Source organism: Panicum virgatum, chromosome 2N (assembly GCF_016808335.1).
Source record: "Panicum virgatum strain AP13 chromosome 2N, P.virgatum_v5, whole genome shotgun sequence".
NCBI lineage: Eukaryota > Viridiplantae > Streptophyta > Magnoliopsida > Poales > Poaceae > Panicum > Panicum virgatum.
Window position 1 is genome coordinate 53663532 of NC_053146.1, and position 19169 is coordinate 53682700.

Consider the following 19169-nt stretch of genomic DNA (forward strand, 5'->3'; position numbering starts at 1 on the left):
CGTGGCCTTCCCGGCCGGCGAGTCATCAATTCTTTCCCGCACGACCTTTCTCCTCGGGTAGGGTTAGGGTTCGTTTTGGCTTTTCTTTCCGATTCGAAATCGATATTCTTTTCTTTGTTCTCGATCCAAGATCGAGATCTTTCTGTTGCTTTAGATCCGAGTCCGGATCCTTCCCAATCTCGATCTACACACTAGATCGGCTCTGATACCAATGTTATAATTTTAAGATCGACCAGGTGTAGATCGGGAGGTTACTTTCTTTCTCCGGGGCCACCGCAGGTTCGTCGGTGAAGATCTGCGCTAGGGCAGCAACGGGCGGTGAAGACTTGTGGCAGTTGCAACGCCGTTCCAGTGATGGCGTCGTGGAGCTGATGCCGGCGTGGTACAGGAGCCGGTGCCGGTGCCGGTGGTGCTTCCCGTCGCTGCAGCCCACCCTCTCTGATCGGATTAGAGTTTGAGGTGGAGAACAATAACAGCCGTGGTGAACCTCGTGTCTTGAGCCGTCAATCCCCACCTCCTCTTTATAGGCTGCGCGACGGGGGCCCACAAGCCTCGTCTTGGGCTGGGCCCCGATCAGGGCGCGAGGCCAAGGGACCAGTTGTCCGTTGGAGATCAATTCCAACAATTCTCGCTCCCATGATGGTCTGTGACGGGGATGAATGGCTGCTGCTCGGTGACTTGTTGGCCTCCTGTGGATTCTGTGAATGACAATGGCGTGCAGTGAGGGGCGTCTCTCATGGAAGACTTTGGCCTCCCAAGTTGGCAGAAACTGTGTCTGTGGTGAACGATCGATCGCTCTCAGGTTGCAGTGATTCTAATGGAATTCCCAGATGGTTGTGTTGTGTTGGAACAGTGCAGCGAGAGTTCTGAATCCAGACGGCTGGCAGGTAGCATGTTTGAAGAGAGGGGGGTAAAAAAGGCGTCGAGGCATCATTCTGGCGAAGAAACTGCACGAGCAAAAAGATTGAGATGCTCGAAAGCGAATTTGACCTGCTCGTGCCTTGCTCCTGCACCATCGAGTACGGAGAAAACTCTAAAGCTTCATCATGCAGCGCAAGCGCCGGGACCAAGTAACCAATAATGCATGCAGCCATTTGCCTTGACGTACATGAAGGTGTTTTTACCTATGGGAGTTTTCTTACAGAGCGAGCACAAGGTGGTGTTGTTCTTGTTCAGCCAGTTTTAAACTTGGGATCTTGGTACTGAGCCCCCAAATGATTCCCTTTATTTGTAATCTTGTGCTCTCAAACCTCCTCCTGTCAAAAAGATCATGCTGTCTCATCGGCGATCGATACTCTCCCATGAATATTTCTCCACGCCCTTCTCCTTTTTTCCGATGAAATATGCCGCTAAATGATTAGCGATCGGAAGATCCATTGGCCCATGCCGTGCCATAAGTCCATGCTCCATGATGGAGGAGCTGCCTCCATCTCTCTCGGCTCACATGCGTCATGTCAATGTGAGCATGCGCCACCAAACAAAAACCTAAAGCCACCACCACCAAAGCCTTGAGACGAGGTGAAGTGAGATGAGATGGGATCCATCTTTATATATAGACTTAAAGCTCTCGGAACACTTCATCTGCAAGACACTGAGCTCCACGGAATCTATCTATCTAGGAGCAAGCATACAGCATCCGGCAACATGTGCTCTGGGTCCTGGAGCACCAAGAGGTACCCATCCCTTGTCGTCTTCAACCTCAAGCGGCAGCAGCAGAAGACGAGGCCTCATGTCTTGGTTGCCATCAGGAGGAGAAGGAGGTAATCAGTGTGTTCTGTTCAAGCTTCTCAAGCTTCCTCTGTTACAATACTTCAATCTGTAGCAGCAGCAGTACAAGTAGTAGGATGGTTCTCTTCAGCTACTAGTCTTTTGTGACGCGTTCTTAGATCACGCATGATGTTGTTGCTGGCACACGTGCATAGGTTGAGGCTGAGGAGGTCGAGAGCCGGAGCAGAGGCCATGGCGATGGTGAACCTGAAGCTCTACCTGGAGAACCGGTGCATCGTCGCCGAGAACGAGAGGCTCAGGGAGAAGGCCAGCGCGCTCCGCCGCGAGAACTTCGCCCTGCGCCAGAACCTGTCCAAGACGGCGGCCGAGGCCGAGCTGCCGGCGGCAGGAGCGGGAGTTGGAGCTGGAGCTGCGTGAGTCTGCTTCCTCTGGCTGCTGAGCTTGGACTAGCTAGCTTTCACTCCCCGCGTTGGTGCTTGTCCTAGCTCGTGTAGAATCCTAGATGTCTATCCGGGCGCCATGTCTGTGCTCATAAATCGCCAGGGTTTTGGAGCTCTCTTGGGTGCTCTTTGCCTTGATGTTTTGTACATTACAAGTGCAGGGATTAACTAGATTTTGTTTTGTTTGCAAGTGGCTCTTTCGGATGACCAGAGCAAAGAAATAAAAGGCAGCTTCGATCAAAGAAAAACATGGTCAAATTAGACTTTTCTTTGCTGGAGTGGAAACCGGTATCCAAAGATAGTTAACCAACTATGATTTGTTAAGCATGAACTCAGCCGCAACATAGAGTTGGATCGCAAACAAATCTTTCCTGCCTTTTCACTCTGATGAAAAGCTTAAAGCAGGATCACAACCCGGAGATCCTTTCTTTACCTAGCTATATATCTCCCCTTTTTATTCTTTGACAAAAAGTTTAGGCAATGCATTATACATGCTACTGTTTTTAAGTATTTTTGACAATATATGTTGTTGGTGTAAATACTACAAATGTAAAGGACCTATGTGTAAGAGCATGATATAAAGAAGTAGAGAGAGTGCGTGTGCTGAGAGAGCAACAAACCAGAAAAATTCCCCAAATCCAATATGGTATCACGAGCTAGGGTTAGGATTACCTCCGGTGGCGGCTCGGGAACTCGGCGGTGAACCCGGCAGGCCGGCGCGAGCACGCGCGCGCAGCGCGATCGCCGAACCCGGCGCGGGCCGCGCGCTCGCGAGCGGCGCAGGCGTGGTGCGAGGCCGGCGGTGGAAGAAGGGCTCGCTGGCCGGGCACGCGCGTCCGACGGCGCGGGCGAGCGCAAGCAGCCGGCGGCGCGGCGAGCAAGCAGCCAGCGCGGGCCCAGCAGCGCGGGCGGAGCGGGAGCTCGCGGCGGAGAGGCTGGAGGTTCGTGCGTCCGACTGATGTGCTGAGCATGGCCCTGGTGCTGTGAATCTGCTCGTGGAGTTGCTGAGAAGGAAGAGGAGTGCTTGCTGTGGGTGGATCTGCACTGCTCTTGTTCAGGAGTGGCTGATCTGCAGGTCTGCTTGTGCGTGTGTGAGGGAAGAAGTGGCTGTTGCTTGTGCGTGTGTGCTGGTCTGCTCTGCTAATTGAGGATGAATCAGGAGGAGTTAGAGGCGAAGAGGAGAGAAGAAGAGGAGGCACGGAAAGCTGGTGGAGGTGATCCTGCAGTGACAAAGAGCGAGATGAAAAGTGAGATGAGATCCATTATTCAGGAGCTTTTGGAAATGGGTATGATCGGTTCTAGGGTGGCTAATGTGGTGCCTGAATTGAGGCTGGAACTAATGCCAAATGATGTGAAGTTAGAGGGAAGCAAGAACTATTTGAGATGGTCTAGAAGAGTGCGAGTACTTTTGGGAGGAAAAGGAATAGAGCACTATTTGGAGGAGTGTGTTGAGCCAGCTAACAAACTCTGCTATAGTGGCTTGGTTATTGGCATTCATGTCACCGTCTGTTAGCAAGATGGTGGAAGCTATGCATACTGTGGCACAGATATGGAGGACTTTGAGCAACATGTATTCTAGAAAAGGGAATGTGATGGTCATGATGGAAATTCAAAGCAAGGCCGATGCAGTAAAACAAGCAGGGCGATCAGTTGAGCAGTATGCTAGTGAGTTGCAGTACTTGTGGGGTGAGTTGGACCACTATGCTCCACTCAGTATGAGAGACCCACAGGATGCTCATGATGTTCAGAAGTGGGTTGAGGATAGGAGGGTTACTCAATTCTTGAAGAACTTGGATCCTGAGTTTGAGAGCAGGAGAGCTGCATTTTGCCACCAGGATAGTCTGCCCACTATGGAGGAGGCTGTGTCAGCCATGGTAAATGAGGAGAGCAGACTTCGGGTGATGAGTAATAACAATCCTGTAAAGTCAGCCTATGTCACATTAGGCGAGAGAGATTGCTATAACTGTGGAGAGAAGGGACACCTGAGCTATAATTGTCCTTTACCAAAGAACTATGGTGGTCGGGGTGGTGCTCGTGGAGGTCGTGGTAGTGCTCGTGGTGGTCAAGGAGGAGGCCGTGGAGGCCGTGGCAGAGGGCGTGGTGGCCCTCATGCCAATGCTGCTACTACAGAGGATGTCTCATCTGTCACCTTGACTGGAGAGGAAGTCAAACAATGGTAGCAATGGAAGAAGAGCATGACATCTGAGAGTTCCAATACCACCTCAGCAGCTTCTGGAGCTACCATCAGTCACTTTGGTAACTTCGCCAACTACGCCCACTTGGGCGAAGGTACTCAGGCACAAGCTCTTGCATCCACATATAGACATGACATAGAGTGGGTCATAGATTCAGGAGCATCCATAGGCATACCTAACTTGTTTAAAACATACACTCCATATACCCATTCTGAAACCATTCAAATTGCTAATGGTACCTCCCAACCCATCCATGGTGTAGGGTCTATAGAGTATACTCCATCCCTTAGTCTTTCATCTGTTTTGCATGTTCCATCCTTCCCAGTCAATCTCCTTTCTGTTAGCTCCATTGTTGACCAATTCAAATGCACATGCACTGTTACATTTGATGAGAAATCTTGCATCTTTCAGGAGAAGAGTACGGGGAGGGTGATTGGGACTGGAGTCAGGTGTAATGGACTGTGGTTCATCAACCAGGAGGAGTCAGCATTGGTAATCACTAGTGGAGGACATGAAAAGGAGATCTTCTTGCTCCATCGTCGGTTAGGCCATATACCTTTTGAAGGCTTAAGTAGATTGTATCCTGATCTGTTTAAGGAGGTGGACAAAAGTAAGCTTTTGTGTGATGCATGTGAACTTGGCAAACATACAAGATCAAGTTATCCTAGTATTGGTCTTCGTAGCTATGAACCCTTTATGTTAGTACACTCTGATGTTTGGGGTCCCTGTTCTGTTACATCTTTGAGTGGTTTTAAAGGATTTGTCACCTTTATTGATTGCAATACTTGTATGACATGGATTTACATGTTCAAAGGGAAGAATGAGGTTCTTCGATGCTTTCAGGATTTTTGTAATTTGGTTACAAATCAATTTAATGTGAAGGTCCGCATTATTCGCACTGATAATGGGAAAGAGTATGTGAACAATGATTTTGCCAAATATATTTCAGATCATGGGATGATACATCAAATCACCTGTCCCGGTACTCCACCACAAAATGGTGTAGCTGAGAGGAAGAATCGACATTTATTGGAGGTAGCACGGTCCCTAATGTTTCAGATGAATGTGCCTAAGTATCTTTGGAGTGAGGCTGTGATGACAGCAGCATATCTCATTAACCGCATGCTATCCAGGATACTAGGCATGAAGGCACCGATAGAGCTTCTGTTGGGACAACGAGAATTTAAGGTGCCTCTTAGGGTATTTGGTTGTGTTTACTTTGTCAAAGATCATAGGCCTTCAGTGGGAAAGTTGGATCCCCAAGCAATGAAATGTGTTTTTGTTGGCTATTCGTCTACACAAAGGGGGTACAAATGTTGGGATCCTATTGGGAAAAGATTATTTGTGAGTATGGATGTGACTTTTCGTGAGTCTGAACCATACTACACCAAACAGTGTGATTTGGATGCATTCTTGGAGTTCTCTTCAGTCACTGAGAGTGATTGTAGAGAGGGGGATAATGGATATGTGCAACATGAGGATGTGACTCAAGAAAAAGTGATTGTTGGAACAATCCCGTGTGACATTCACAAGGACAAAGAGGGTGGAAAGGTGATCATTGGGACAACCTCGAGTGATGTTCAGGAGGACAAACAACATGAGGAGGTGATTACTGATTTCCAAGAAAATAGGGAAAATGAGGTGATTGTTGGGACAGTTTCCTGTCCTGTGAATGCAACGGAAGGATAGATGGGGAAATCAATACCAAGCAACCAATAGTATATCAACGAAGGCGGTTTAAAGGTCAGGGGGAGCATGTTAGGCAACCACAGTCACAGCAGGTTGACTCACCAGTCCCAAATCCCTCCTCGGATCTCTCTCCATCAAGCTCCTCAACCCAACCTGAGTCAAGTGGTAATGTTCCTCCCACCCTTGATAATGTAGATTTACCTCTTGCTCAACGTAGAGATGCTAGAGTCAATTCTGGAAAACCTCCTGTCCACTATGGCTTTGAATATCTTAGTGCAGATCATGACATTGCCAATTACGTCTCATATTCCCGTCTTTCACCTGCACATAGAGCATTGTTGCATCATTGCAGTCATTGTCCATTCCAAAGGATTGGAGGTGTGCAAAAACAAGATCCAAGGTGGAACGATGCAATGAAAGAAGAGATGTGTGCTCTCCAGAAAAACAAGACATGGGACCTAGTGCAACTTCCAGTGGGAAAGAAGGCCGTTGGCTGCAAGTGGGTTTTCACTGTAAAACAGACTCCAGAAGGCTTGATTGATAGATACAAAGCAAGACTAGTTGCAAAAGGGTACAATCAAACATATGGCATTGACTGATGAAATCTTTGCCCCTGTGGCAAAGATGGGTACAGTGAGGACCTTAATCTCTTGTGTTGTCAACTTTGGGTGGCCTCTTCACCAGTTGGATGTGAAGAATGCATTTCTTCATGGTGATTTGTAAGAAGTTTATATGGAAATCCCACCAGAGTTTGTAAATAATCAAACTGTTGGAAAAGTGTGTAGGCTTAAGAAATCATTATATGGGTTGAAGCAGTCACCCCGTGCATGGTTTGACAGGTTCAGACAGGCAGTCTGTGATATGGGCTACACACAATGCAATGGTGATCACACCGTCTTTTACAAACATAAGGGATCATTCATCACCATCATGGCTGTGTATGTGGATGATATCATAATTACTGGAGATGATGTAGAGGAGATCAAATTCCTAAAGGAGAGTTTGGGGAAGGCTTTTGAAGTAAAAGATCTCGGACCTCTTCGATATTTTATTGGGATTGAGATTGTCAGGTCACAAAAAGGAATTGTTCTCTCTCAAAGAAAATATGTTCTTGATTTATTGGCGGAAACAGGTATATGCTTGGATGTCGTCCATGTAGCTCCCTAATCGATAGAAATCACCAAATTTGTGCCCAGTCAGGAGATTCAGTTGATAGAGAAACATATCAAAGACTAGTTGGACGACTAATATACCTGTGTCATATATCTTGTGCAGTAAGTGTGGTAAGTAGATACATGCATGATCCAAGAACAGGACATGGAGGTGGTGTATCGAATCCTGAGATACTTGAAAGGGACTCCAGGAAAGGGGTTGTGGTTTAGGAAGAACAAACATCCGGATTTGGAAGGGTACTGTGATGCAGATTGGGCAGTAGCAAGGATGATAGAAGATCAACATCTGGATATTGTGTATTTGTGGGTGGTAATCTTGTCTCATGGCAGAGCAAGAAACCAGCGGTGGTAGCTCGGTCTACTGCAGAGGCCGGGTATAGAGCAATAGCATTGAGCCTATGTGAAATGATGTGGTTAAAGGGTTTATTAAAGGAACTTCGACTGCTGCGGAATGAAACAATGATACTTCACTGTGACAACATTGCAGCGATCAATATTGCAAATAATCCAGTTCAATTTGATCGCACAAAGCATGTGGAGATTGACAGGTTCTTTATTAAGGAGAAGTTGAATTGTGGGGTCTTAAGGCTAGAATACATCAAGTCCTGTAGCCAACTAGCTGATTGCTTCACAAAAGATTTAGGCCCTAAAGATAATGAGTCAATTTGTAACAAGATGGGCATGATAAATATTTTCAGCTCATCTTGAGGGGGAGTGTTGATGTAAATACTACAAATATAAAGGACCTATGTGTAAGAGCATGATATAAAGAAGTAGAGAGAGTGTGTGTGCTGAGAGAGCAACACACCAGAAAAATTCTCCAAATCCAATATATGTGCAGCAAGCACACACATATTTATCCAGAACTTGCAACAAACTTGCTCATTTGCATAGAAATTGTGAAGCAGAAACTGAAGCCTCAACTCATCTCAACCCTATCGCACAACATAAACTGGCCCCAGGTTGCAACGCTGTGCAACAAGATCCATAGCAAGGTACGCTAAAACATAAAAAACCATTATGAATCCATAGCCTGCTAATCGAATGAATAAGGATATAAGCTACAGGAATTGACACGACTACAGAGTATGTCGTCCTAAGTATTGCTCCCAAATCAACCCATTTAACTCGCAGAACAAATGTACCTAAAAAGAAACTTAAAATTCTAGCACAATGTTACAGAGACTGACAGTTTGTACAACACAATCCACCCAGACCCAGGCACTACCAACATCCAACCAAATAACTTTGCAAGAAACCACAATATCCAACCACTGTTGTCCTAGAACCTAAGAAAAATAATATCAGGGAACATATGGTACCCCTTCATGAATCTGCAGTCTGAATTTGACCTTCAAGAATGTCTGCTGTGATATCGTCCTAATGGTTCCACTGCTTCTGCTGAGCCTTGAACTGCTCTGATTCCTGTGGCTGCTGCTGCTGTTGAGCCTTCTGGGCCTCTGATGGCTGCTTCTGTAGTTGCAGCAGCCGCTGTTCAAGAATCTGGCGGTGCATATGATGGTATGACCCATTCGGCGCATGAGCATCAGTCGCCTCGCCAGCAGCTTGTTTCAGGCGCTGCACTTCAGCACTCAGTGCTTGATTCAGAGCTGGATACAGAACAACGGTGAAACCAAAACAACTCAGTAGTTCAGTAGCTGAATAAGCCAAAGAAACAAAATTCAAATGGAAGATGGCAAAATAAGGTCCATCAAGCCCAGTAAAAGAAAATATTAACAGTGCTAACCTAGCACATGAATCCTGACAATAGGTAACTCAAGTTGCAGCACAAAACATCAATGTTATAAGTTATTCCATAGATCAACTTGAAAAACTCCCATGCCATGTAAATGAACTATAGAATCAACAAGAGGACGATATGATGAGGTAAGGAAGTACCATGGGATGCCAGCTTTAGTATAATGTCATTGGGAAAGAAGTTCCATCAAATAAGATGAAGATGTGCCGAGTTGGTAAGAAATGCATTCAGAATTATTTCCAATCATGACCAGCTCATAACAATTACAAATTGATTCCTATTTTTTTCCTCCTCTACATTCATTCTCTATTGACTAGCTAATACATATCCTTCCACAATGAGCAATTCAGAAATTAGAAATTGTCAGAGTTGAAAAAAAACCCTTGAAGTTCAAGAATATCAACCCAAAATGATACATTTTTATTTTGAGAGAAAAGCCAAAGGATGCTAGCCCAATTGGTTAGTCACTCCGGCGGCACCCCTCAGGTTCTGAGTTCGACTCCCCGTGGGAGCGAATTTCAGGCTGAGGGTAAAAAAATCCCCTCGCTGGCCCCGTGTGCCAAAGCACTGGTTGTGAGACGGCCCAAGTCGGCCTGAGGACCCTTACATGGCCCAGGCACAGTTCCCAGGGGTTACGTCTCCCAGTGTCAGGGCGGGGCCAGGGTTCGGGGATTTTCTCGGTCGGGGAAGTCGAGGCTTCTTCTTAAGTTAATACCAGTGGGGCGGTCTTTCCCCACCCGGCCGAGTTTATTTTGAGAGAAAAAAAGGAGGACCTGACTAAAATCCTATGGTGGAAATAAGACTACTTCTGAAGGCTATAACACTAAAATATGATTCAGGGAAATGGTATAGGAATTGAAATCAGATACCTTGGTGAACTTATCATATACTCATTATCATTTCGTCTAAGAAAATGTATGCATCATCTAATCATCTAGCAAGTATGGTTGCAATTTTAGATTTGACACATAAAGGCAAGTAGGCAAGATACATATAAATATCAGAAAATGTAGAATAATGTTTCTTGAGTTTTCTAATGTACCATGTTGCACATGCAACTCCAAATTAAAGAACATGCTGTGATCAGTTGAAACTAAGATCTAATGCATGATTGATCTGTGCAAACAAAAATATTGTCAACTCATATCCCTAGAAAAAAAATGCATCTCTATTGCCACGGAGGAATAAGTTTTTGAGAATACACACGAGAGCTGCAAAACTATTGCATTAAGAGAGAGAAAAAATCAACATTCTCACAACCGTGATATAGTAAAGATAAGAAGAAAAACAAACACGCTTTACGACAGAGACAGGAAATCAATGAACAATGGAACAGGAAATGCTTGTTCTAGAAACAAAAAAAATGAACAGTAACTGAAATGCTGAAAGACAATGGAACAAACGTACCATCTTTCAGCTGTGCTTGCTGCTCCAGCGCTTGCAACCTGATCCTCATCTCATTGTTCTGAACTTTAAGTGCTTCGCATTCCCTCTGCAAAGAGATATTACAGTTATTACAATTACAACAGTAACTAGGAGGTCAAATCTTAGACCAAGATACAAATGTTGACCACATTCAGAGAACAAACCTGCGAGAACGTTGCTTTTGAAGATAATGAACCGGTTTCCATCTGCAGCACATGAACTCTACGCTCAAGCTCACCCATGTACTTCACCTTGCGCTCCTTCGACTTTGCAGCAGAGATCCGATTAGCTAGAATCCTGCAAAATTTACAAGAAAAATTCTCAATTTCAGCAACCAAAATCACTCTGGAGGCAGGACCCTCTCACATGAACTTCAAAATTCAAACCTCTTGACCCTCTTAGGATCAGCTAGCGCGAGCTCAGCGAGGCGTTCGTTGGCCATGATCTTTTTCATCTCAGACTCAGTGAATTCTCCATTAGCAAGCTCAGAAGTAGCGACTGCAGCGGCACTTCCAGAGGGCCCACTTCCAGTGTGCGGGATGCTGCCGCCGGCGCCTGACGCCGGAGACGGCAGCGGCAGTGTCGGCGGCACCTGCCCCAGGGCTCCAAAGTTGAGGTTCCCCATGATGCTGTCCACCGACAAGCTGCGGCAATGCCGAGGATGGCTAGTACTGGCGCCTCCGCCACCACCGGTAGCCCAGCTCTCGGCCTCGTTGTCGCTGCTGTCAGCAGGACTCCACGCGCGCTGGCTGCTCATTTGATTGCCCAAGTGGCTGTTCCCCTCACTGGGGCCATCCCCGGAGAAGCCGAGCCCACTCAAGCTCTTCGGATCCCTGTACGAGCGGAAGAGCTCCACGAGGGCGGCGGCGTCCGCAGACCTGCTGAACCCCTCGGCAGCAGGCAGCACCGGCAGGGGCAGCTGGTTCTGGAGCGAGAACCCGACGATAAAATCGCTACGGGACCGCCGGTGCGCCCCACGCGGCGGCAGGCCGGACGCGGACGGCCCCTGCTGCTCGGAGCCCAGCGACGGCGGGGAACGCGGGACCGCCGCGCCCGCGCCGGCGACCGGATCGACGGAGTACGGGAGCGGAGCCAGCGAGTCCGTGGAGAAAAACGGCGCCTTTGGAAGCGACCGGGCGAGATGCGATCCGCCGGCCGCCGGGGGAGCGAGCGCCGCCGGCGGGCCCTGGTAGTTGCTGAAGGCCGAGAAGGCGCCGGAGCCGGGCGCAAGGCGGGGCGCCATCGGCGGGAGGAAGAGCGACGGCCCGAAGCGGCGCTGGTACTGGGAGGAGAGGTCCATGGGGAGTGCGGGCGCGCGCGGGGCCTGGGGCTGCCCGCTCGGCGGCGAGAGGAGGCGGGCGCGGCGCGCGGGATCGGCGCTCCGGTCCTCGTCCATGGCGGCGGCGCGAGGGGGGTGTGGGACGGACGGAGCCGGCGCTAGGGTTTCGTAGGAGGGTGTCGTGAGGGGATGGGGGACTGGGCGGGGGGGGGTGGGTTGCCGGCGGCGAGGTTTTGAGACGGCGACAGCGAATGAGAACGCGGAGGCAAGCGAGCGAAACGTGAGCAAATCGTCGGGCGGGGCACGCGCGGGGCGCAGAAAAGGAAAGGCGGGTCGAACGAGAACGGCAAGTTTGTCTTCTGTTTTTCCTCCACCGAACTCATTGGGCTTGTGGGCTTTGTGTGCGCGGGGCTTGACTGGCGGGCCGAAGTAGATGGGCTTTCGCGCTAGCATGCTGCGAAGAAAGAAAAAAAACAGTGCCCACAATGTTTTAGACTCCACAAAAAGGAACGATATTGCCAGACCAACAAAAGTCACCAACAAATATCAGAGCATGCTTAGGAACAAGGGCACAACCTCAAATGGCAACAATTACTCCCTTCATTTCAAATTGTAGATCATTTTTTTAGGAAAACTATGGCACCCCCAAGGAGGGGATGCCTGAACTTTTATTGCATTATAGTGACATAGTTACAGAGGGTATTACAAGGAGCAACAAGGGCTCAAAGAACAGGAAAGAAAACAAAAGAATCTAAAAGCTATACAGGAAAAAAAGCTACTCTAGGATATAACCTTCAAATTATCGGCTGAAGAGGAACATCTATTCGCCCATAGAGCGAGATCTTCGATACACCTCCTAGATATCATAAGATTTTCTTCATCCAATCGCCGGAACACTTTAGCATTTCTGCATTTCCAAATATTCCAAAGAACACAAATAATAACCGTACTACTAATTCTACGGTTGTTTTCCTGGAAAAGGTCTACTTGATCAACACCCATGTCATCTTGAAGGGATGAGAGATCAAGGCCGATGAAGGACCAAAAGCTTTTGCTGCGAGGACAATCAATGAAGAGGTGGAAGCAGTCCTCATCTGATGAGCAAAACGGGCACACTCTATCACTTTGCATATGGCAATGAAAAAGCCTGGCTTTTGTTCTTAACCTGTCTTTATGTAACAACCAGAGAAAGAACTTGCATTTTGGTAGGGAGTAGTTACGCCAAATATTAGGTGCAAACGCATCATCCGGGTAAGCCTGAAAAGAGACGAGATAATGATCTTTTGATGTAGGAGGTTTGTTACTGCTTCGGGAGAGTCTAGTGTCATTAGTAGACACGTTTAACTCAACAAATGGCATTAGTGCGGTTAGTTCTAGAAGCTCGGAGGCAGCAACATGGGTCAATCGGGGTTGTAGGGAGAGCTTTAAGTCAGGCGCCGAGAGGACATGTGCAACAGAAGCATTTGGGCGGCGAGTATGGGAGAATAAGGCAGGAAACATTTAAGCAAGAGTTTGAGATCCGAACCACAAATCCAACCAAAAAGCCGTCATTCTTCCATTGCCAAGGATAACCTTGGTTTCATTTCTAAAGGATGGAAGCAGGGCGTAGATGTCTTTCCAGGTTGGAGTCATCGACCAAATATCATCACCGAAATCAGAGTGCTCATTCCAGCCATAAGCGTCTCTCAGCCAATCGATCCAAGGAGCAGAAGGAGCGCAGTGAAACTTGAAAAGGAACTTTTTAAGGAGGCTTGTATTTTTCTTGGCCAAATTTGGTACTCCAAGACCGCCTTTCTCCTTCGGTAGAGTAACTTCATCCCAAGCCACTTTGCAGTGATTACCGCGACATTTGGTTTCACCGGTCCAAAGGAAGGAGCGCTGCTTCTGGACAAGGCACTCAACCGTCCCCTTGAACAGCAAAAGGGAGTTCATATGGTAGACGGGGGTAGATGCGAGGACTGAGGTGACGAGAACAGTTCTGCCCATGTCGTTTAAAAGGTGCCCCTTCCAACCAGCAAGGTATTTATCAGAGGCAGCAATCATATGTTGGAAATCTTTTGTGCAGAGTTTAGTAGTTGATAAGGGTAGACCTAGGTATGGTTGGGGGAAAGAGGACACAGGGCACTCAAAAATAGTGGCAAGGTGACTGGCTAAATCCGGTTCAACACAAATAGGGAGGAAAGTGCTTTTTTCAAAGTTGATATGTAAACCTGTGGCAGCGGAGAAGGTTTGCAGGGTTTCCTTAAGGGCGAGTAATTGAGTTTCATCAGCTTTAAGAATAATCAAAGTATTATCCGCATACTGGAGTACTGGGCAAGGAGAGTTTGGGGTAATGGGGTGCTGGAACGTACCATCGGCGGCGGCACTAGAGAGAAGCTGCTGAAGAACATCGGCTACCAGGATAAAAAGGTAAGGAGAGAGTGGATCACCTTATCGTAAACCTTTTTTGCAGTTAATCCATTTACCCGGAGAACCATAAAGGTCGTCAAGATATTCCGAATCCAATCTATCCATTTAGATGGGAAATTCTTTGCATCAAGAACAAGATCAAGAGCCGGCCACTCAATCGAGTCGAAGGCTTTTCTGAAGTCCAATTTTAGAGCAATAGCAGGGATGCGCCATTTGTAACAAGTTTGAACATTTTCAGCCGCATAAATAAAATTTTCAGAAATGCTCCAGTCTTTGATAAATCTAGTTTGATCCGGGTGAACAAGTTGGGGCACCAGTGGTTGCAATCTAGTAGTAAGAACCTTTGCAATGAGTTTCAGCGGGCAGCTTTGAAGTGAGATGGGTCTGAACTGATCAGGTTTGATGACGCCAACTTTTTTAGGCAATAAAACAATATGAGACTTGTTGATCCTTTGCAAGTCAGCAGTGTTCTCATAAAATTCCTCAAAGAGAGTAACAAGGGACTAACAAGGTTCCAGAAATACTTGAAGAAGGCGGGGCCGAAACCATCAACCCTGGACTGGAATCGTTTTTCATAGCCCAGAGCGCATTCCTTATTTCGGTAAGAGAGAAAGTAGCGACCAAGGAGGAGCTTTGAAAAGAGTCTAAGGCTGTGTGGCTTAATAAAGAGGACAGATTACTTAGTGGGGTTGTAGGTGAAGGGGTTCCCAGTAGGTTGTGGTAGAAATCATGTAGGATTTTTTCTTTTCCTGAGTGTGAATGGACTGGAGTATCTCTAGGATCGAGAACTCATATTTGATTTTTGCGGAGTCGGATAGTCGCACACGTTTGGAAATATTTGGTATTGTCATCCCCTAGGACACAATCCCTAACTTTTCCACGTTGCTTCCAATATTCAGCCAAGAGAGAAGTGTTATTACTCATTGATTTTTTAACCAGTAACCTTAGGCGACACTCTAAACTCACAAGGGGGCAGAGCTCCTCAATTCTATCCAGAAGGTCAATGACAAGACCACAATTGGCGACAAGCACACTCGGATTTTTTCTTTCCTTTCGCCTTTTTTTTTTTGCAGCATCACGAATTCTCTTTAGTCGCAAACAAATAGAAGCGGCGGAGTTGTTGCCATGCTGAAGAACGCTTTCCCAGTTCTGAACTACAATTGGGGGGAAAGAGGGGACATTTAGCCAGTGATTATTAAATCTAAAAATGGAGGGTTGAGGAATAGAAGTGGAAGCATTCAGAACAATGGGCACATGGTCAGAGGTTGTTCAAGTATTAGAGGAGAGGGTAGTATCAGGGAAAAGGTTGCTCCAATCAGGATTAACAAGAGCACGATCGAGACGGCAAAGGGTGGGATGGTCTTGATTATTAGTCCCAGTGTAGAGTCTGTCAAGAAGGGGAATATCTTGGAGGCACAAAGAATTTATGAAATCATTAAACCAAATTGTAGATCATTTTGATAAACCTAGATATATAACTTTTACTATACATTTAGATACAATATATCTAGATGCATAATAAAAAGGAGACAACTACACGGAGAGAGGCCTCTCCGTTTAACATTAGCTGGAGAACCCTTCATATTTTTTAAATTTTTATTCGACTACTTTAGATGGGAATGGACTAACTCAGCCCCTTCCCACCCCGCAACATGCGCGCACCTTCCCTGTGTTAGAAAAAAGGGTGTGCCTTCTTCCCACCTTTCTCTATATTGCATGATAAATCTCAACTCTTAAAAAATTGATTGTTCCATAACCATTTACAAAGCTTGGAAATACTTTCCACTGCCTCCCAACACCTCCCAACGCCTACGCAAAATACCTATTTTGGTTGATTTTATTCGTCCAAGGACAGTATGGTCATTGCGCATCCCGATCCCATGCAGTCAAACGCCCGATCACCCCACGCCAGCAAAACCGCCACCGAGCCCTCGCCCTCTGCCTCACACGCCGCCGTCGAACGAGGACACCAGCGAGTGAGGACACCGGTGAGTAAGGCCATAGCCACGCACCGACCATCCTCGGTAAGCGCACGAGCCAGGGGGAGCAACAGCCAATGGCCGCGCGCCATCACGCCGACAGCCGTGCTACGCCCATACTGAGACCGAGCTTTGGTCGGTCGTGGCCACGCGCCGGCCGTCGAGGACGGTTCGTCCCTTTCTCCGACCATATGCAATCGCCAACTCGTTCGCGTCCTCATCCCGAACCCGACCACTGAGCTCTGGCTCTCTCTCCCTCGCTCAGCTCTCTCTCACTCTCCCCCCCCTCTCTCTCCCTCCCTCCCTCCCTCGCTCAGATCTCTCTCTCTCTCTCTCGCTCAGCTCTCTCTTCTTCCTCTGGCTGCCATTGCCAGAGCTTGACCAACTCGCCGTCTCCAGCCAAATCCGCGAGCTTCCCTCCATGGATTCTAAATCCACTGCACCCCAGGCTCCCTCACCTCCCTAGCTTCCTCCCCAACCCCTCCAATCTTAGCACCGACCATCACTTCGCCGGAATCGAAGATTCCCCGGCCGCCAGCCATTAGTGCGCCCGAGATCCACCCGACGTCGAACTACCATCTCCGGCCACCGACTATAAGTGAACCGGTAATGCTCGTGCTTCCCTCATTCTTCCATGTTCATGTTGTTTCCACGCGCGTTCCCGACCATGCCGCTGTAGGCCGCACGAAGCTAGCCATGCTCGGCTCAATTTCTTCGCGTGCGTCACCCATGATTTTGCTCGTCATGTAGATTGTGTAGTGCTAGCTCAGCTGCCATCCAGCCTTGCCGGCGGCGAGAGTGCGTGCCACTCCATTGTGCCATGACCACCACACGTCGCCTCAAAAGTTGAATGGTGAACGTTCGGCTAATAAGAATGATCGTCTTTTCTTTTTCTTTAAAACAAAGATTTACCCTTTTATCCTTGATTAAAAAATAACTACAGGAAAAGAATTGCTATGAATTTCTAATCCTCTCAACTTTGGAGGCACCGCAAAGTGTTGGGAGGTGTTTCTGCACAAATGGGCCCACGGTCCATAGACACACTAATGCCTCCCAGCGCCTCCTCGTTGACGCCTCTCAACGCCTCCCCACATACTGGGCCAACAAATCATAGATATATGAAACACCTCTCGACGCCTCCCCAAGCATTGTAAAAAAGTTCCTCACTTTAACTAGAGCTTCAAAGCAAAACCCCACTTGAATATGTTTTGCTCAAGATGGTGAAGTTACGTTTTCAAAAATAAATCTTACTTCCTCTGCCATATAAACTAGTCACAAGTTACTTCATATCATGCATACTATTAGCAAGTCACTTTCTATCACGAACCAGAAAGTTACTTTTGGGGGTATTTTTGTCTTTTCACTGCTACTTAACTGGGGTTTAACTAGAGAGATATGATTGGGCTATGGAAGGGATATAAGATAAAGACAGCTAAAGAAGGGAGTTTGAACTTTTCAAGGCCTCTTAGAAAATTTTCCCAATAAAGTTTGAGGGCTCTCCTTTTAATACTAAATGGAGAGCTCTCTATATTTAGACTAGGTGATACCCCGCGCGTTGCTGCGGAATTTCTTAAATAAAATTTTAACGTGAAATTTGAAAGTAGAAAAATTAAGATGCTTGCATAGCAACATTCACAAAAAAATCGGTGGACGGTGATGTGGCATTTGATATAATGGGTTCCTATATGATGCAGATAACTTACATGTTAAGAGAAATAGAATTAATGACTTTAGTAGATGTCATCTATATAGGCTATATAGATGATATGAATTTTACTTGCATATTATTTTTTATCAGGATCCAGCAGAAATCGATAAACTAATAGAATAAACATCAATAGAATATTTGATCACATTATAGAAGAATAGGTGCTCAAAAAATAGAGTATGTATATGACTTTACATTAAAGATTAAAAGTATTGCAAAAATAGAGTATGTCTATCACTTTACATTAATAGATTAAAGATTAAAAGTATTGCACATAGTAGAGATAATATGGACATTTTTTTGTTTATTGAATCTCGTAAAAATCGATAAGCTAATAGAAGAAACACTAATAGAATATTTGATCACGTTACAGAAGAATATGTGATGAAAAAATAGCGTATGTATATGACTTTACTTTAGTTAATTAAAGATTAAAAGTATTGCATATTGTAGAGATGATATGGACATTTTTTGTAATTAATAAGATAGTTGAAAGTTAGTGGGACACTTAGTGGAGAATGATGTGGACACCTTGCATGAAAAGAGAAATAGTTAGTGGGTGCCATCTATATAGGATATCTAGAGTATGTCTATGACTTTACGTTAATAGATTAAAGATTAAAAGTATTGCACATAGTAAAGATGATATGGACATTTTTTTGTTTATTGAATCTCGTAAAAATCGATAAGCTAATAGAAAAAACACCAATAGAATATTTGATCACGTTATAGAAGAATATGTGATGAAAAAATAGCATATGTATATGACTTTACTTTAGTTAATTAAAGATTAAAAGTATTGCATATTGTAGAGATAACATGGACATTTTTTATAATTAATAAGGTAGTTGAAAGTTAGTGGGACACTTAGTGGAGAATGATGTGGACACCTTACATGAAGAGAGAAATAGTTAGTGGGTGCCATCTATATAGGATATATAGATTCTCTGTAATAAATTTAGAAATTACAAAATGATTTATAATTTGGAACGGATGGAGTAAGAACTAATGCCTAGCAATGGAACCCCTGTGCCGAATCCTCCGGGGTGACTTGAGCAGCCACCTCCCTCCGCTGCCACCACCCCCTTCCTGGCCTTCTCTTCTCCTTACCGCCGTCGGAGCAGGGCACCGAAAGCCCGAGCGCCTGGTAGGATGGTGGCGGTGGGGCGGTTTTCGCCAACTTGGGTAACGTCTGTTGTGGCGCCGACAGTGGCCCAAGATGTCGGATCCGGTGTCCCGAGGTCCAGATCTGGATCACCAGGGGTGGATCTGGTGGGCGTCGGAAGGCGCCAGGCAGAACGAGCCACCGGCGGCCTCGGCGGCAACGACATGGGGGCGACACTAATGTCATGCGGGATGGCTTGGTCCCGCCGAGGGCGCGGTGAG

At 46.5% G+C, this 19169-nt stretch overlaps 2 protein-coding genes across 2 annotated transcripts; one reads left to right on the top strand and one right to left on the bottom strand.

Annotated features, from left to right (window-relative positions):
* Nucleotides 1-627: 627 nt before the first annotated feature.
* Nucleotides 628-2429, top strand: LOC120661276 (protein LITTLE ZIPPER 1-like). The gene is made up of 2 exons (XM_039940044.1): nt 628-1760; nt 1923-2429. Exons 1-2 carry the CDS (start codon nt 1534-1536, stop codon nt 2143-2145), a joined length of 450 nt encoding a protein of 149 aa, XP_039795978.1. The 5' UTR covers nt 628-1533; the 3' UTR covers nt 2146-2429.
* A 5817-nt stretch (nt 2430-8246) lies between these two features.
* Nucleotides 8247-11804, bottom strand: LOC120658923 (bZIP transcription factor 29-like). Its single transcript, XM_039937041.1, has 4 exons — nt 10795-11804; nt 10573-10705; nt 10391-10475; nt 8247-8834 (listed from the first exon to the last, which is right to left on the bottom strand). The coding sequence occupies exons 1-4, from the start codon at nt 11802-11804 to the stop codon at nt 8605-8607; spliced, it is 1458 nt and encodes a 485-aa protein (XP_039792975.1). The 3' UTR covers nt 8247-8604.
* Between the last annotated feature and the right edge of the window lie 7365 nt (nt 11805-19169).

Excerpts from the sequence above, each read along its gene's own strand:
- LOC120661276 (XM_039940044.1), top strand. The coding sequence starts at position 1,534 with ATGGGATCCATCTTTATATATAGACTTAAAGCTCTCGGAACACTTCAT. Across the intron at positions 1,761-1,922 it reads GCCATCAGGAGGAGAAGGAG|GTTGAGGCTGAGGAGGTCGA; the intron begins GTAATCAGTGTG and ends ACACGTGCATAG.
- LOC120658923 (XM_039937041.1), bottom strand. The coding sequence starts at position 11,804 with ATGGACGAGGACCGGAGCGCCGATCCCGCGCGCCGCGCCCGCCTCCTC. Across the intron at positions 10,476-10,572 it reads CAAAAGCAACGTTCTCGCAG|AGGGAATGCGAAGCACTTAA; the intron begins GTTTGTTCTCTG and ends ATCTCTTTGCAG. Across the intron at positions 8,835-10,390 it reads GCAAGCACAGCTGAAAGATG|CTCTGAATCAAGCACTGAGT; the intron begins GTACGTTTGTTC and ends TTCTGTATCCAG.